The sequence below is a fragment of the Argopecten irradians genome, chromosome 10, assembly GCF_041381155.1.
Source record: "Argopecten irradians isolate NY chromosome 10, Ai_NY, whole genome shotgun sequence".
Taxonomy (NCBI): Eukaryota; Metazoa; Mollusca; class Bivalvia; order Pectinida; family Pectinidae; genus Argopecten; species Argopecten irradians.
Window position 1 is genome coordinate 19111990 of NC_091143.1, and position 14295 is coordinate 19126284.

General features: G+C 37.6%; 1 protein-coding gene across 1 annotated transcript; it reads left to right on the forward strand.

Moving 5' to 3' along the window:
- Nucleotides 1–4746: 4746 nt before the first annotated feature.
- LOC138332589 (cotranscriptional regulator ARB2A homolog) lies at nt 4747–13985 on the forward strand. Its single transcript, XM_069280590.1, has 7 exons — nt 4747–4803; nt 5308–5320; nt 6081–6292; nt 7379–7498; nt 8358–8483; nt 9817–9907; nt 10147–13985. Exons 1-7 carry the CDS (start codon nt 4747–4749, stop codon nt 10503–10505), a joined length of 978 nt encoding a protein of 325 aa, XP_069136691.1. The 3' UTR covers nt 10506–13985.
- Nucleotides 13986–14295: the final 310 nt, after the last annotated feature.

Consider the following 14295-nt stretch of genomic DNA (forward strand, 5'->3'; position numbering starts at 1 on the left):
AAGTCAGTTTATCTTTGGACTAGAGAGGGTTTCACTCCCAGTAAGTTTATCTTTGGACTAGAGAGGGTTTCACTCCCAGTAAGTTTATCTTTGGACTAGAGAGGGTTTCACTCCCAGTAAGTTTATCATTGGACTAGAGAGGGTTTCACTCCCAGTAAGTTTATCTTTGGACTAGAGAGGGTTTCACTCCCAGTAAGTTTATCATTGGACTAGAGAGGGTTTCACTCCCGGTAAGTTTATCATTGGACTAGAGAGGTTTCACCCAGGTAAGTTTATCTTGGACTAGAGAGGGTTTCACTCCCAGTAAGTTTATCTTTGGACTAGAGAGGGTTTCACTCCCGGTAAGTTTATCTTTGGACTAGAGAGGGTTTCACTCCCAGTAAGTTTATCTTTGGACTAGAGAGGGTTTCACTCCCAGTAAGTTTATCATTGGACTAGAGAGGGTTTCACTCCCAGTAAGTTTATCATTGGACTAGAGAGGGTTTCACTCCCAGTAAGTTTATCATTGGACTAGAGAGGGTTTCACTCAAGTAAGTTTATCATTGGACTAGAGAGGGTTTCACTCCTGGTAAGTTTATCATTGGACTAGAGAGGGTTTCACTCCTGGTAAGTTTATCATTGGACTAGAGAGGGTTTCACTCCCAGTAAGTTTATCATTGGACTAGAGAGGGTTTCACTCCCAGTAAGTTTATCATTGGACTAGAGAGGGTTTCACTCCTGGTAAGTTTATCATTGGACTAGAGAGGGTTTCACTCCCAGTAAGTTTATCTTTGGACTAGAGAGGGTTTCACTCCCAGTAAGTTTATCATTGGACTAGAGAGGGTTTCACTCCCAGTAAGTTTATCATTGGACTAGAGAGGGTTTCACTCCCAGCAAGTTTATCTTTGGATTAGAGAGGGTTTCACTCCCAGTAAGTTTATCTTTGGACTAGAGAGGGTTTCACTCCCAGTAAGTTTATCATTGGACTAGAGAGGGTTTCACTCCCAGTAAGTTTATCATTGGACTAGAGAGGGTTTCACTCCCAGTAAGTTTATCATTGGACTAGAGAGGGTTTCACTCCCAGTAAGTTTATCATTGGACTAGAGAGGGTTTCACTCGAGTAAGTTTATCATTGGACTAGAGAGGGTTTCACTCCCAGTAAGTTTATCATTGGACTAGAGAGGGTTTCACTCCCAGTAAGTTTATCTTTGGACTAGAGAGGGTTTCACTTCCAGTAAGTTTATCATTGGACTAGAGAGGGTTTCACTCGAGTAAGTTTATCATTGGACTAGAGAGGGTTTCACTCCCGGTAAGTTTATCTTTGGACTAGAGAGGGTTTCACTCTTGATAAGTTTATCTTTGGACTAGAGAGGGTTTCACTCCTGGTAAGTTTATCATTGGACTAGAGAGGGTTTCACTCCCAGTAAGTTTATCTTTGGACTAGAGAGGGTTTCACTTCCAGTAAGTTTATCATTGGACTAGAGAGGGTTTCACTCCCAGTAAGTTTATCATTGGACTAGAGAGGGTTTCACTCCCAGTAAGTTTATCATTGGACTAGAGAGGGTTTCACTCCTGGTAAGTTTATCATTGGACTAGAGAGGGTTTCACTCCAGTAAGTTTATCATTGGACTAGAGATGGTTTCACTCCCAGCAAGTTTATCATTGGACTAGAGAGGGTTTCACTCGAGTAAGTTTATCATTGGACTAGAGAGGATTTCACTCCCAGTAAGTTTATCATTGGACTAGAGATGGTTTCACTTCCAGTAAGTTTATCATTGGACTAGAGAGGGTTTCACTCAAGTAAGTTTATCATTGGACTAGAGAGGGTTTCACTCCCGGTAAGTTTATCTTTGGACTAGAGAGGGTTTCACTCTTGATAAGTTTATCTTTGGACAAGAGGGGGTGTCACTTCCAGCAAGTTTGTCTTTGGACTAGAGAGGTTTTCACTCCCAGTAAGTTTATCATTGGACTAGAGAGGGTTTCATTCGTGTAAGTTTATCATTGGACTAGAGAGGGTTTCACTCCTGGTAAGTATATCATTGGACTAGAGATGGTTTCACTCCCAGTAATTTTATCATTGGACTAGAGAGGGTTTCACTCCCAGTAAGTTTATCATTGGACTAGAGAGGGTTTCACTCCTGGTAAGTTTATCATTGGACTAGAGAGGGTTTCACTCGGGTAAGTTTATCTTTGGACTAGAGAAGGTTTCACTCCCAGTAAGTTTATCATTGGACTAGAGAGGTTTCACTCCCAGTAAGTTTATCATTGGACTAGAGAGGGTTTCACTCCCGGTAAGTTTATCATTGGACTAGAGAGGGTTTCACTCGGTAAGTTTATCATTGGACTAGAGAGGGTTTCACTCGGGTAAGTTTATCATTGGACTAGAGAGGGTTTCACTCCTGGTAAGTTTATCTTTGGACTAGAGAGGGTTTCACTCCTGGTAAGTTTATCATTGGACTAGAGGGGGTTTCACTCCCAGTAAGTTTATCATTGGACTAGAGAGGGTTTCACTCCCGGTAAGTTTATCATTGGACTAGAGAGGGTTTCACTCCCAGTAAGTTTATCATTGGACTAGAGAGGGTTTCACTCCTGGTAAGTTTATCATTGGACTAGAGAGGGTTTCACTCCTGGTAAGTTTATCATTGGACTAGAGAGGGTTTCACTCCCAGTAAGTTTATCATTGGACTAGAGAGGGTTTCACTCCCAGTAAGTTTATCATTGGACTAGAGAGGGTTTCACTCCTGGTAAGTTTATCATTGGACTAGAGAGGGTTTCACTCCCAGTAAGTTTATCATTGGACTAGAGATGGTTTCACTCCTGGTAAGTTTATCTTTGGACTAGAGAGGGTTTTCACTCCGGGTAAGTTTATCATTGGACTAGAGAGGGTTTCACTCGGGTAAGTTTATCATTGGACTAGAGAGGGTTTCACTCCAGGTAAGTTTATCTTTGGACTAGAGAGGGTTTCACTCCTGGTAAGTTTATCATTGGACTAGAGAGGGTTTCACTCCCAGTAAGTTTATCATTGGACTAGAGAGGGTTTCACTCCCAGTTAGTTTATCATTGGACTAGAGATGGTTTCACTCCTGGTAAGTTTATCTTTGGACTAGAGAGGGTTTCACTCGGGTAAGTTTATCATTGGACTAGAGAGGGTTTCACTCGGGTAAGTTTATCATTGGACTAGAGAGGGTTTCACTCGGGTAAGTTTATCATTGGACTAGAGAGGGTTTCACTCCTGGTAAGTTTATCTTTGGACTAGAGAGGGTTTCACTCCTGGTAAGTTTATCATTGGACTAGAGAGGTTAGAGAGGTTTCACTCCCAGTAAGTTTTATCATTGGACTAGAGAGGGTTTCACTCCGTAAGTTTATCATTGGACTAGAGAGGGTTTCACTCCCAGTAAGTTTATCATTGGACTAGAGAGGGTTTCACTCCAGTAAGTTTATCATTGGACTAGAGAGGGTTTTCACTCCCAGTAAGTTTATCATTGGACTAGAGAGGGTTTCACTCCTGGTAAGTTTATCATTGGACTAGAGAGGGTTTCACTCCCAGTAAGTTTATCATTGGACTAGAGAGGGTTTCACTCCGGGTAAGTTTATCATTGGACTAGAGAGGGTTTCACTCCTGGTAAGTTTATCATTGGACTAGAGAGGGTTTCACTCCTGGTAAGTTTATCATTGGACTAGAGAGGGTTTCACTCCTGGTAAGTTTATCATTGGACTAGAGAGGGTTTCACTCCCAGTAAGTTTATCATTGGACTAGAGAGGGTTTCACTCCCAGTAAGTTTATCTTTGGACTAGAGAGGGTTTCACTCCCAGTAAGTTTATCATTGGACTAGAGAGGGTTTCACTCCCAGTAAGTTTATCATTGGACTAGAGAGGGTTTCACTCCCAGTAAGTTTATCTTTGGACTAGAGAGGGTTTCACTCCCAGTAAGTTTATCATTGGACTAGAGAGGGTTTCACTCCCGGTAAGTTTATCATTGGACTAGAGAGGGTTTCACTCCCGGTAAGTTTATCTTTGGACTAGAGAGGGTTTCACTCCCAGTAAGTTTATCATTGGACTAGAGAGGGTTTCACTCCCAGTAATTTTATCATTGGACTAGAGAGGGTTTCACTCCGGTAAGTAGAGTTTCACTCAAGTTTATCATTGGACTAGAGAGGGTTTCACTCGGGTAAGTTTATCATTGGACTAGAGAGGGTTTCACTCGGGTAAGTTTATCATTGGACTAGAGAGGGTTTCACTCCGGTAAGTTTATCATTGGACTAGAGAGGGTTTCACTCCGGTAAGTTTATCATTGGACTAGAGAGGGTTTCACTCCGGTAAGTTTATCATTGGACTAGAGAGGGTTTCACTCCGTAAGTTTATCTTGGACTAGAGAGGTTTATTTAGTATTAGTTTATCTTGGACTAGAGAGGGTTTCACTCCGGTAAGTTTATCTTTGGACTAGAGAGGGTTTCACTCCCAGTAAGTTTATCATTGGACTAGAGAGGGTTTCACTCCCAGTAAGTTTATCTTTGGACTAGAGAGGGTTTCACTCCCAGTAAGTTTATCATTGGACTAGAGAGGGTTTCACTCGGGTAAGTTTATCATTGGACTAGAGAGGGTTTCACTCCCAGTAAGTTTATCTTTGGACTAGAGAGGGTTTCACTCCCAGTAAGTTTATCTTTGGACTAGAGAGGGTTTCACTCCTGGTAAGTTTATCTTTGGACTAGAGAGGGTTTCACTCCCAGTAAGTTTATCATTGGACTAGAGAGGGTTTCACTCGTAGTTATGGTAGAGAGGTTTCACTGTAAGTTTATCATTGGACTAGAGAGGGTTTCACTCCAGGTAAGTTTATCATTGGACTAGAGAGGGTTTCACTCGGGTAAGTTTATCATTGGACTAGAGAGGGTTTCACTCCGGTAAGTTTATCATTGGACTAGAGAGGGTTTCACTCCCGTAAGTTTATCTTTGGACTAGAGAGGGTTTCACTCCGGTAAGTTTATCTTGGACTAGAGAGGTTTCACTCCGGTAAGTTTATCTTAGACTTAGAGAGGGTTCACTGGAACAAGTTGATATTGACTAGAGAGGTTTCTTGCTTTTAAGATTATATTGGACTAGAGAGGGTTACTCGGTAAGTTTATCATTGGACTAGAGAGGGTTTCACACGAAGGACATTTTAGCGTGAAATTTTCCCAGTGCGTAATGTTTGATTATATATGAATCTATGTTTGCAATATGTTACAGTTGCATTTATGCATTTATTGCAAAAATAACATCACAAAATTAATCACTCACGAAAATATCCATGTATACAGTTTAGTTGACATAACACCATATCAACCTTTTTAGAGATTCACGAATGGTAGGTCAGTCGGCCGGACTAGTGCCAATTGTAATGAACTAGTCCAATTGGACTAGTGGTTCGATCCCACCCAATTAACATCAGTGAATACTATATTTAAAATTATTGTGTTCAATTACATTTTTCAACACATTTTGAGTACACTATAATAATGTATACGATTATCTCATCCTGATGCATCTATTTGTGAGAATTTGAACTTGTAATTTGGGTCAAAAATCGTAAACTGATCATAACAGATTGCTGCAGCAAAACACTGTATATTATTAATTTGGACTAGTGATTAAATAGTCGGACTAGTAACATCTTGAGGTTTACTTGTCCAAATGACTAACAGCAAAAAAAATAACATCACAGACTGGTAGGTGATGGCAGACATCTACAGGTCAGGAGTTTAGTAGGTAGGATGAGATAGGGTCCAGTTGATTATGTCTTGGCATATTTATAAAGAGGTATCTGCCCTTGTTGGTATTGATTCTGAAGTATGTTTGCGAGGGCAACATCATAATATTCCGGTGAAAGGAGGGCAAGTTTCACTGAAAAAAGACAGCCAATATCATGTCACAATCTATAACTTCTATCAAGGGAAAATACCCTGTAAATGCAAAGACAGTATATATATACATGTCTCCCAGTAGAATATTGATGCTGCCTGTTTTGGTTCTGGTAACAATCTTATCAGGGCTTTACCTTCCAAAGTGTTGTAATCAGCAGTATACAAATATCACCTTTTACATCACCTTTTTTGGAATAATTCAAGGGTCGGAGACCAAAAAATATCTTAAAACATTCAGAGGTGTTCCCTTTAATGTTGAGTTTGTCCTTTCATATTTCACCAGACTGATTATCAATGACTGCCTTGATAGTGGTACTCAGCTTCCATTCATAAAGTGGGCACAGGAACATGGATTTGGTGTGATTGTGGCCAACCCCAACCTGAACAGGGCCAAAGGAGAGCGTGTTTTTATCAGGGTAGGTGTCCTAGTATATAATTATATTGGTGTGATTGTGGCCAACCCCAACCTGAACAGGGCCAAAGGAGAGCGTGTTTTTATCAGGGTAGGTGTCCTAGTATAAAATTATATTGGTGTGATTGGTGTCCTAGTATATAATTATATTGGTGTGATAGTGGCCAACCCCAACCTGAACAGGGCCAAAGGAGAGTGTGTTTTTATCAGGGTAGGTGTCCTAGTATATAATTATATTGGTGTGATAGTGGCCAACCCCAACATGAACAGGGCCAAAGGAGAGCGTGTTTTTATCAGGGTAGGTGTCCTAGTATATAATTATATTGGTGTGATTGTGGCCAACCCCAACCTGAACAGGGCCAAAGGAGAGCGTGTTTTTATCAGGGTAGGTGTCCTAGTATATAATTATATTGGTGTGATAGTGGCCAACCCCAACATGAACAGGGCCAAAGGAGAGCGTGTTTTTATCAGGGTAGGTGTCCTAGTATATAATTATATTGGTGTGATTGTGGCCAACCCCAACCTGAACAGGGCCAAAGGAGAGCGTGTTTTTATCAGGGTAGGTGTCCTAGTATATAATTATATTGGTGTGATTGTGGCCAACCCCAATCTGAATAGAGCCAAAGGAGAGCGTGTTTTTATCAGGGTAGGTGTCTTAATATATATGTAACTGAAGAGGAGAAATGTAGACTGGGATTTGAACCCAAGACCTCAGAACACTAGCCGAATGCTCTACCGCTGAACTACCTTGACCCAGTCCAATACCACTACATACCGTATATATTGGTGTCTTAATGGCCAACCCAAACCTGAACAGGTCAAAGATGAGTGTTCCTTAATTAGGATTGGTGTCTTACTACAGTGTATGAATACTAAAATATGTATATTACCGGTATGTTGTGTGGCATTTGAAAATGGAAAGCACAATTTTGTAGGTGACGCTTCAAAATTAATATACTATGCATATTGATATTTATAGAATAATTTTGGCTCACATGCTTCAATATTTGAAGGTTTAAGAGTGTCAGAAAAATGTTTTCTTACATCAAATTAATGTTCCTATCAAACATGTATGTATTATTTTTTGTAGGGTAGCTCATCCCCTGAAGAACACATGGAGACATTGTGGACAGACTTTGTGGCCAGATCCAAGGCTAAAGACATCGCTATTGTAGCCCATAGTTACGGAGGTGTCAGTACCCTGGAATTGGTAAAACTCTTCTTCTTATTGGGCGTCACGTAAATTATATTTCTACCACAATAGGCGCTGTTATTCAACTCTCAGGGTATCAAATAAACGATGCAGCTGTTGATTAACAATTTGTTTATACCACACGTGGTATAAACTCTGTACGCATTCTGATTGGCTGGCACGATGAACTTTGACCGAACTACGTCTTTCTCAGTGTCGTATCACCTTTTGTCAGCGTCATCAATAATCGAGTGACGTCATGCTATGCTGTGATATCGCCTCTTGACACCAAAACTGCTGTTGGATTGCGTACTTATCCTCGTCGTATTTCTATCGGCTAAAATCGGATATTATTGTGGTAGAAACAGGTCACACCACTCGTGGCTGTTATGTAACCTTTATATATATATCATTGGGCTATTTGTTCCTTGGGGAAGTAGGAGTCAAACATAATGTTTAAGTCACTCAAATATTATATCCTAGAGAATTTGAAGTTCCCTTAGTTTATTTGTAATATACATTTTAGATGAAATTTTAATTTTCCCATCAAGTTGCAGGACTATTTTAAGAGGCTTTTATTTGGCTTTAGAGAAAATTGTTTGAGGAGTTCTAAATGGCAAACAAAGACAAAAACAAAAATATGATATTGTTGCTGTCATGTCTCGGAGTACATTGACTGTGGTATATCAGCATATCTAAAGTTCAGATAAGTCACACCAAATATTTTAAAGACAATACACTGATCAGTACTGGCCAGGTTCATCTTAACCTGACCTTGATCGCTTTGCCTTCAAATATTCAGGCAATACAAAATCAGGTTGCACCAGAATTTGGTGTGATAAATCACAAGCAAATTGGTTTTTCTTTAAAACTGCAGGCTGAAAACCACCTTGATGACTTTGAGAAGCGAGTAAGAGCTGTGGTAGCTGTGGCCTTGACCGATTCCGTCCATAAGTTCTCCCACCAAAGGTCTACTGACCGACTCATCAACTTCTACCAGCAGGTAATATATACTGAGGGTGTTAGCTGCTGAGTTAGAGCTAAGTAAACAATGAGAGAAGTCATTGATATTTTTCACCTCATTCTTAATTTGACATTTGTAATTTCTCATTGCTTGTTTTTCCAACATTCATTTTCAGAAGGCTCATCTTGATTATTTATTCATTGTGCTTTTGCATCTCTGTGGAAATTCTAGATCTATAGGATGGGAATGTTTTTTGTTTTCACTGATAATTCTGCTATCCACGGCATAAAATGAGTTGATAACTGACCAATCAGCACCTTAGTATGTGAAGATCAATAAGTAGACATACACCATCCCATGGAAGGGAATGAGAACTATTTCTTTTGAAGTGTTTTGTTGGTCTATTCTTCCCTCCATGACATACTTTATTATCCCCCGCTTTCTCCAAAACGTGGGATATTAATTTGGGTTTGTCTGTCTGTCTGTCAGTCCATCTGTCTGTAACACTTCGTTTCTGTGCAATAACTGTAACAAATGTAAACCAATTTTCTTTAAACTTGGTGACAAGGTTAAATGCCTTAAGGGCTCGGCAAAGTGTGATCGCAACTGTCGATGGACCTTATTTAACAGAGTTAATGCCCTTTGAATTACTAAAAACATCATTTTCTGCCATTTCCCTGCAATAAGTGTAACAAATGTAAACTGGTTTTCTTCAAACTTAGTAACAAGGTTAAATGCCTAAGGACTCGGCCAAGTTCCATCGCGACTTTCAACGGACCTTATTTAGCGGAGTTATGGCCCTTTGATTTATTTTTAAAGAAGTCATTTTCTGCCTCTTCCGTACAATAACTGTATTAAATATTAACTGATTTTCTTCAAACTTGGTAACAAAGTTAAATGTCTTACTTCCCAATTAGACTTAAGTTAATTTTTTCATGTTTCAACTAAGGTCAAACCTAACCTCAATAATGTTTACCTACAATATGTCCTGAAAGCGGGGGATGGAAATTCCACGAATTTGCTTGTTCAACTTTAATCTTATTTGGTGCTTGATTTCATAGACTAAATGCGACTAGAATATCTTACCCATGACATTTTGTCAATAAGGAAAAGCTACATGTGGTGTATGGTCTCTTTCAACTATATATCACCAGACAAAAAAGCATAAAACTCAATGCCCTTGTGAAAGATTATATTATTAGGTTGTGCAAAAAAAAAAAAAAAAAAAAGAAAAAAAAAAGTACAATACAATGAACTTTTTTCTAACCAACAGACAACTAGGCCAGGTAAATTCTGAATGACATGTTCTATATGTGTTGTCACAATAAAGGTGACCTGTTTGAAATAGTCTTTCTACTTGTGTATTTTACAGAGAGCCAAAAACTGGGCGTCAGCTGGGCCCCAAGACCCCCTGGATAGTCCTCTTGACTCCAAAATGGACTTTTGTCCCACGGTATCAGCAGGCAAGTACATTTCAGAAACACATATATAGAACTGTGTATTAAAGAAACACTTTTAAGCTTGAAATCCACAGTGGACATCAAGGGTGGGAATTTTGTATAAAAGTTGAGCAATTTAAGTGATTGTTCTTTTCGAAGCCAAGTATGAATTTAACTTACAAGTTGAAGGCTATTCATGTCTTTCTAGGATCACATTGATGATGTGTCTGTATACCTTCATTAATCTGTTTTCCATTTTACAGGAACTGATCGCCATGACTACACCAGTTACAGTAGCATGAAGTCAATATTTAAATTCATTGAAGAGCAATTTACAGAATCTAAGAAAAAAATGGACATTGAAAGTAAATCTAGTTCTGTTGATCCAGTTCCTAAAGCAGATAAAGACAAAGCAAACGAAAATGTGAAAAAATCTACAGACAGTAACGCTAATGCTGCCAAGTCCGAGAGTTCGTCAGGGGAGACAACTGAGGCTGCTAGTAACACACAGGAAATGTTAAGTCAAGAGGATACAGAACCAATGTCACAGGATACAAATAGCCAAGCTAATGATGTTGATATGGACTCTCAGGGACCTAAAAGTCCTAAATCAGAACTGTAGTTTCCCGGAATATAGGATGATAGTAATTTCCATTGACATTGGACTTAATATAGAGAAACAGAGAAAAAGGTTGTACCAGGATGGAATGTTTGATTCCTGGGTGACTGAAAGAAGATACTGTACAATTTGGTTTTTTAGTGACAATTTTATTTACTGCTGCTTTACACTAATTAGAGGTTGTACTAATTACTTAGGTATTCAATTAATTATATATAGACATTCCATTCAGTTTTAGTGTTGCAGTGCTTCCCTGGTAAAATTTGGTAAAGACAAAGAAAAACAAAATGAGATGCACCATTTCAGTAGTCTTGTTGACATGAAATCTTAAAACCAGACAATACAACTTGTGTTTTATAGGTGATAGATTCTATCACGGATCAATGGATGAAATTAGAAAAAAAAACCACATTAGCCATGTTTGTTCCTTACCCTCTCAGGCAGGAATTAACACACCCAGTATATAGGGGTAGTGGAGAAATTTCTCTCATTGGAATGATTTAGCAAATACACTGTGAAAAATTTTAACTTTGCTAATTAATCAATTGGTAAGAGTGACATGTACTGAAAAAGATAAAGTTATACATGCATCAGTAAAGTTCATGAAGCAATTATTGATTTTTCTAGGCAACGTCAGTGTATTTGGTCTGTAACCATGAATAGTATGTAGTGACTAATGCTGGACACTGTATATATAGTGCTTTGATTTTACAGGGTCAATATTTCAAAGGGTCATCTTCACAGAGGATCACAGTTCAAAGATCCCTTCACATGAAATTCACATGAATTTTACGTGAACCGGGGCAAAAAAGGGAATTTGTGAAGAAATATTGCCTATGCAAACGTTTAGTAAATCTTTACTATGCTATAACTGTAAGGTATTCAGTGAATATCTAAATATTTCGCTGGTGTTTAAAATTTGCTTATTTTGCAATGAGAACACCATCAAATATCATATTGAAAATAAACCACCACTAAAATTAACTGCTATACAGTAGTTTATAGGCATGCAAGAAGATGCCTAAAACAAAACATGACTAGAATTCTGTGTATACACACTGCAGAGTTATCTGCCCTTGCGAGTAGGTATTGATTGTGATGTCATGTGATGTCATGTGTTTGCGAGCGTATCCTGATAATTTTCGGAGAAAATGATGTGAATTGCGCTCACAAAATAATGACGTTACAGTCAATACCTACCTGCAAGGGAGCTAAATCTGTAATATGCAAAGACGGAATTGGTGTAAATAGTGAACAGTTTTGTGAGAATTCTAATAAGTTGTTTTCATTAAACTTTTGCGTCATAGAAGTGAAGTCCATATTTTTTAGTTTTACTTTTTGTACATTGGATTTACAAACTTTTTATTATTATTTCAACAATATATCTGTTTTGATCTGGTTTCCTTTGAAACTATAAGGCATTTAATTATTAACTCTGCTTACTAAAAACATTATTCATTTATTATTTAAAGTTGTTAATGCTTGTTAGTTTGAAAACTAAAGTGGTATTATTAGTTGAGCCATAAATGACTCAGAGATGTTTCCCTTATGGCATATTTCCTGTAAACTTGTTTTTGTGTGTGATCAAATTTCATATGATTCGTGGACAATATGTTATCGCAAAAACAAATTTCAAAAAAGTTTCAAAAAATGATAAAATAGCAGCCAAGAAGTCAAATTATTTGAAACATCCAAAGTCATACAAATGCGAAATTCAAGATCAGTTATTGCAAAAATTAGTTTGTTTACAATTTTGTTAATTTTCAATTCATGTCCATATTTCTATGCATTTTGGTTGAGAATTATAGGTTACAGTGTTACCAAGCTTTTGTATCATGAAACTATCTTACAGAGTTACGTTTTTATATATAACCAATCAACAATGACATACTGTACACAAACTTTCTTTTGTGTGTGATTTATTTTCGTGAATTTCGCGAACAAGATAAATTCACCAAAGATAATCTTGTGAATATATAGTAGGACTGAACCTACGCCCGACTCCTATACCCAGGTTCTGTTTGGGGTTCCGTATTGACAAAGAAACAACACATTTAATACAGTTAAAGAGTTTATTAACAAATATAACAAGGTTCACATGTACAGTGCTCACACACGGCAGGTCAGCCAGCGGCTTCGCCTGTATAACTTACACACACAGAAATGACACATTACAGGTAAGACACAGGGACTACACACCATCTCAACGATCAGCTAATACATAGCTACTAACGAGAACAAACACACACACACGTTCTACACGTAGACAGCAGGACAGAAGAGAGAAGAATGAGTCTGACCAGCTCGAGGAGCTTCTCCAGACTAATGAAATAGAAGTGAAACCGTGCCTTTATAGCTAACCGGCCCAATGAGAGTACAGTTTAGGAAGAACCAATAGAAACACAGGATAGAGATGAAAGTGAAAGTAGAATTTATATATAGATACGGTAGCCACGTACACATGCACGACAATACATTATATAATAACTAACATTCTACAATATCACTTTCTCATACACTCACACTTCACCATGGCCATGGTCAACATACAAATATATCAAAACTTCCACAAATAAATTTCTTCCTCTTTTTTTTTGCACAATTAAATTCAAAGGTTTTGCAATGCACTTTTAAATCTGTGAAACTTAAATTCTACGAAAATGCTTTGAAACGGAAATCATGAAATTTAGTAGCCGCAAAAGAAAGTTGATTTACAGTGACTTTTTATAACATCATGTGTGATTGGCTAAGTGTAAACTTAAAGATGCTCCACTGCCGACAGAGCATAAATGATACTGATCATTTGAACAATAATTGGGGTTTAATCGAGTGTATATGTGTCTAATTAACACAAAAAATTATATAAAATAATTTATTTTGCTTTTGGTGCATGCGCAATCAGAACTTCGTTCCATATAGCATATAGTGCCACGGAATTTTTTTGGGATGCAATTGATTATTTTTCATATTTTGAACTTGAAGTAAAATTAGAAGCTCAAACTTTTCAATTGTGGTAATGGTGTAAAGTAAGTAACTTTTGTAACTGTAGAAAAAAAACAAATCGTCTGCTCCTGATTTTGATAGTGAAAAATTACCATTTGTTAGCGGTGGAGCATCTTTAAGATTGGTTTATAACATCATGTGTGATTGGCTAAGTGTAAACTTAAGATTGGTTTATTACATCATGTGTGATTGGCTAAGTGCAAACTTAAGATTGGTTTATTACATCATGTGTGATTGGCTAAGTGGAAACTTAGATTGGTTTATTACATCATGTGTGATTGGCTAAGTGCAAACTTAAGATTGGTTTATTACATCATGTGTGATTGGCTAAGTGGAAACTTAGATTGGTTTATAACATCATGTAAGACTGCTTTATGATCTTGGGGTCGGAATTATAGGAAGGTTACACAAACATGTACTAGAACCTATAGACACAATGTATATATATTATTATGTATTAAAAGTCATGTTATCTTGTCAAATATACTGGACTTGTTATAAATATTTTGACTGGTTTTGATATAATATTGTACATTATTTTATCTGTTCAGAAAATTTGATTATGACGGTGTCAGGATTTTTGTAGGCCATAATAAAGATAACAGCACCATGTCAACAGAAATAACTATGATTTTCATATTTAGAAAGAAAACATGCATATAACGAATCTCTTTGGACCAACACAATTGATTTGTTATATACATATATTACATACGTCTTTTATGAACCTTGATGGGGAATGAAATGTTCTACGTTATGAACATGAATTCATTATGTGTGTTCATTATAA

Bases quoted from the DNA above. Each gene is read 5' to 3' on its own strand.
- LOC138332589 (XM_069280590.1), top strand. From the start codon at position 4,747: ATGGTAGAGAGGTTTCACTGTAAGTTTATCATTGGACTAGAGAGGGTT. The intron at 6,293-7,378 runs GTAGGTGTCCTA...TATTTTTTGTAG, and splicing joins GAGAGCGTGTTTTTATCAGG to GGTAGCTCATCCCCTGAAGA. The intron at 9,908-10,146 runs GCAAGTACATTT...TCCATTTTACAG, and splicing joins TTGTCCCACGGTATCAGCAG to GAACTGATCGCCATGACTAC.